Raw genomic sequence first — 4,837 nt, 5'->3', positions numbered from 1 at the left:
GCTGCGGGATTTTGACACTAACATCAGGGGAATTGAGATGAAAAATAAAGAGAGAGATTTAAATGGATTTTCTGTATGGAAGGGGAATTTTGTTTGAGTATATATGAGAGAAAACATTCTTTAAAACAGAATGCTTTCATGTCCTTTTGCCAGCTGCCTTGAAAGATTAAGTGTAAAATCTGTTCTTTGGAACTTTCTCTCTTAGAGAAAATTGTGATCAGTATCCAGCTAACTTATCTTCTTAAATCATAACTGAAACCCATAAATAGGATCTACATGCTGGTGAGATAAAAGAAATACCATCTAATTATGTGGTTCTGGCTTTTTTCATTACTGACTTTGGCACAGTAAAACTAAACTTGACTTTGGAAACTCAGAAATGAATGCAAACATGTATATATATATATATATATATATATATATATATATATATATATATATCCCAACAAAATTTTAATAATTTTGTTTGATTTATACTTCTATTTCACATGTATTGCTATTCTTGCATGAACCTTTATCTGTGGCATTGTGAGTGCTATGAATATGTCATGTAACTATGCTTTCCTTTCATTATCTTACTACATTTCTACCTAGAGCAGGGGTGGGCAAACTTTTTGACTCGAGGACCACAATGGGGTCTTAAACTGGACCGGAGGGCCAGAACAAAAGCATGGATGGAGTGTTTGTGTGAACTAATATAAATTCAAAGTAAACATCATTACATAAAAGGGTACGGTCTTTTTTTTTTTTAGTTTTATTCATTTCAAACGGGCCGGATCTGGCCCGCGGGCCGTAGTTTGCCCATGGCTGACCTAGAGCATTTCATTTATGAATCTTAAGGGGAAAGTTTCTACATGACTTTAAAAAAAAAACACATTTTACCTGTTACCTTTTGAAATGAATTCTGATTTTATTAATTATGTAGTGTTGTTCATTTACTTTAAGGATCTTCTCTGTTTCTTCTTTTTTCAGATTGGAGATAAAACTTTCCAAGTCCTTGGTGATCTTCATAGTGAGGGAGACTGTACTTACTTGAAATGTTCTATAAATGGAGTTTCTAGTAAAACTAAGTTAATTATCCTGGAAAACACAATTTACCTATTTTCTGTGGTAAGGTCTCTTCTTTGTAATAACGCTGTTGGTGTTTGGGAGAAAATTGCCTGACCAGAGACAGGGGGATTAGAAAGACCCACTTCCTTCAATCTCTTCTGTGTTTCCCCCTCCGCTCTGTTTCTTTGCCATATTCCGGCCTTCTCTTCTTCTTTTGTTCACACAGATTCTCATTGATAGACACATACTCATTTTCTTCCTTTAATTCTGAAACATGTCCTTACACCCTTCTTGTCAGAATATCTCCCTGCTCAGTGGGCCTGTTCTCTCAGGGATTTGATACCTTAACCCTTTCCCCAACCACCATTCTCCTGATACTTGAAACCCTGGGGATCTGGGAGGAGGTGGCCATTGGGAGAGGAGCTGGACCAGATGTTCCCTGTGGGCAAGGTGGTCAGTAGGAAGGGAGTGAGGTGAGGGGTGTTCTCTTGGCAGATGATTGAGGCAGGCTTTGCATGGATTTGGCTAGGAGTTTATCAAGGGACCTTAGGGTTCCACATGGGTTATCAACTATACTGTGGTCTCTTCAGAGTCTTCTCACATGTGGGAACCATCTCACAGATCACAGTCCTTAGTGAGGAGGTGCCCTTAGTGATGAAGTAACGTCTATGGAGTCGAGGATGTTCTCACTTTGCCAGGCATTCCTTCCCGTAGTCAGTATGCTGTGACCCTATGATGGGAGGGACAGGATGGTGAGTGGCGAAGAGCTGACGTTCTGGAATATGAAGCTGCTTCCATTCAAATTCAAACCACTGAGCAGCTGTGTGACTTTGGTCTTCAGTTCCCTCATCTATAAACAGGAATAATAACAATACCTACCTCATAAGGTTATTGTGACAATTATATAAATATAATTATTAAGAACAGTTCCTCCCTCAGACTAAGCACTTGATGGCGGAGATGTTACTAAAAATAGCTTCCAGACAGTGGCTGTCTTTTACCAACAGGATATATCTTAATCCCTTGCATCCCCTCTGAGGCTTGTATACCATTACCCCTGCGTAATGGGAACCAAAACCAAGGAGTTTAGTAATTTTCTCAAGGTCACAAAGCTGGATTAGAACCCTGGTGTTAAAGATGACTAACATTTAACAGATAGCTTGAAAATAATCACGTCAGGTATATTAGTAAAATTACAGGAACAAGATATTGATTTCATTTCTGGTTTGTTTCCTGTTTATAGGAAGGAACTGTTCAGTTTGACATTCCAGTCCCCAAATACTTGTCCTCAGTGAGCTCAGAAGGAACTCAGGGAGGAGCCATAGCGCCCATGACTGGAACCATTGAGAAGGTAACCATGCGAACCTGTGCAGAATAATGCCCAATAAGGCCCAATAGACGTCTTTGCTGAACTATGCCATATATGTTTTTTTTCTCCTCTCTAAATGTCACTCATTGGAAAGCATTCATTTCAAGAAATCAAGGGACTCTATGATAGATTCAAGTTCTATATTACAGTCTTCAGTGAAAATACCAATTTACCTAATGTACAATAAACACTGTTAACAAAAATTTTGAAAATGGGAATTTCCATAAAAGTACAAATAATTTAAATTGTCTTGTTATGATTAAAATAAGAGTATTCACCAAGCATTATTCAAAAGGGCTGTCTTTTTTAAACATGTTTTCATTGACTTTTTTTTTTTAAGAGAGAGAGAGGAAAGGAGAGGGAGAGAAAGAAACATCAACTAGAGAGAGAAACATCAATCAGCTGCCTCCTGCATGCCCCCTACTGGGGATCAAGCCCACAAACCAGGCATGTGACCTGCCTACGAATCTAAGTGGTGGCCTTGATGCTCAATCAACTGAGCCACACCGGCCAGGGCAAAAGGACTGTTTCGTACTGTTAAATTTAACAACAATTTATCATGAATAGTGACATTTTCTCTAATGTACTAACTGCATCAGTGTTAAAATGTGGAAGACTGGTATTGGTGGAGAACAATGTGGTTTGATGTTGAGTGCAGTATGTATCCAGAGTTGAGATCCATACTGATGTACCCTCAAGTGGTAATAGGTCAGAAGTCTCCTTTTAAATACTTGAATGTAGTAGCATCCCCTCAAATTCATTTAAGTCTTAAAAATCAACTGTGTCTTCTTGGTACCACTCCAAAAAAAGAAGAAAAAACTATTTAAGTAGTTTGAGTGATTTCACCAAACGTCCCCCTGGAAATGTTTGCCTGAGAGGCAGTGTGAGCTGGAGACTCCGGTCTGCCTCTAACTCATTCACTCTCAGTCCCCACCGGCCTCCCAGGACGTGGGCATTGCTGCACAGGGGGCAGAACAGGGTTCAGAACAGGGTCTTACATGTAAAGATGCATGTTTTCCCCCAAACTGGGCCCTAAACCCAGACCATTGGTTTCCTCTGACACGAAGGCCTCACCCAGCATTGCAGACTGGGGGGGCTTTCAAGGCTCTTTTTCATTTTTCATAGTTTTGGTTCTGCACCTTGACTGTAGAGCCTAAGTTTACTGTGTTTCCAAACATCCTTGATAACTCTGTTAACAACAAAACACACAAACAGACCATACGGGCTACATGAGTTCATTTATACATGTAAAAAGGAAAATAGAGAGATTTTTCTGGGGTTGCCAATAAGTATAATTCTTTCACCTGAAGATAGTCTATACATTTACTGCACTGGGCCAGAGGACCTGAAACACTATGTCCTAGACAACCTAAAAACTAGACAAACAGAGGCAAGGCCTCCTACTCTGACTATGGTGAAGACATTCAAGTATAGTAGTTCTCCCCAGTTGGTGGTATGTATGTATGTATGTATGTATGTATGTGGTACGTATGTATGTATGTATGTATTTACTTATTTATTACATCACCATTTATCTCTTCTATACCCCCTTCCACCTCCACCCACCCTCCCTCCCTCCCTCCACAATCACCACACTGCTGTCCATGTACATGGGTGGTGTGTCTTGTCTGTACACCCATGGAAAATACAAAAGGGTCTCAAGATATATGAGACATATTACTCTGCTTCAAGGAAAACTAGATGGCTTGGGGGTGGGAATGGGAAACCAAGTAGGGCCTCCCGCTGACAACAGTGCCAGCGATGCCAGGCTGCCCTGTAGGTCTCCGATGGTGCCTTTGTCTTTGGCAGACAGGACAACCGCAGACTCATGCGTCCGCTGTGTTCATTTGTATATCAGCTCTGTGGACCACAGAGGACCTCTGTGTTTCCAAGGATTAACTTGTCCCTCTGGACCTCTAGGTGTTCGTAAAAGCTGGAGACAAGGTCAAAGCTGGAGATTCTCTAATGGTCATGATCGCCATGAAGATGGAGGTAAGTACGTGCAATCGTGAGGTCAGTTGCCAGGTAAACGGTGGGCGGTTAGCAGACCTAGTTGTTCTTTTCCCTTATTTAGTAAGTTAAGGCCATTTTACATATTAAGAGCCATGGGCTGATAAAACATTAACTGCAGAAAAAAAACAAACATTCTTCTCATTTTAATTTTGTGAAATCGCACCCGTCGTTTGATTCTGAAATTAATGAAATTATTAATATCTTAGATTCAGGCAGTAACCCAACTGAGTATTAGCTATGGGTGCTTTCCAGGGCCAAACCTAGGGTGCCAGCGCTCAGTGTCAACGTGAAAACCTCAGTCACATTCAATTAGCTCTTTAGGTTTTCACGTGGCTGGAAATTAAAGGCCAGTGGTTCTCAGACCTCGCCACACTTTGTAAGCCACACGTGGGAGCTTTTCAAGAC

At 40.6% G+C, this 4,837-nt stretch overlaps 1 protein-coding gene across 1 annotated transcript; it reads left to right on the top strand.

Annotated features, from left to right (window-relative positions):
• Positions 1-972: 972 nt before the first annotated feature.
• Positions 973-4,501, top strand: LOC102433670 (methylcrotonoyl-CoA carboxylase subunit alpha, mitochondrial-like; the record flags this gene model as incomplete). The annotated part of the gene is made up of 3 exons (XM_006109469.3): positions 973-1,110; positions 2,294-2,401; positions 4,340-4,501. Coding segments are annotated over 3 exons (408 nt in total), but the record flags the coding sequence as incomplete, so codon positions are not given.
• Between the last annotated feature and the right edge of the window lie 336 nt (positions 4,502-4,837).

Source organism: Myotis lucifugus, unplaced genomic scaffold, assembly GCF_000147115.1.
Source record: "Myotis lucifugus unplaced genomic scaffold, Myoluc2.0 scaffold_10221, whole genome shotgun sequence".
NCBI lineage: Eukaryota > Metazoa > Chordata > Mammalia > Chiroptera > Vespertilionidae > Myotis > Myotis lucifugus.
The sequence above is the reverse complement of the archived record's forward strand: the minus strand, read 5'-3'. Positions and strand labels throughout refer to the sequence as shown.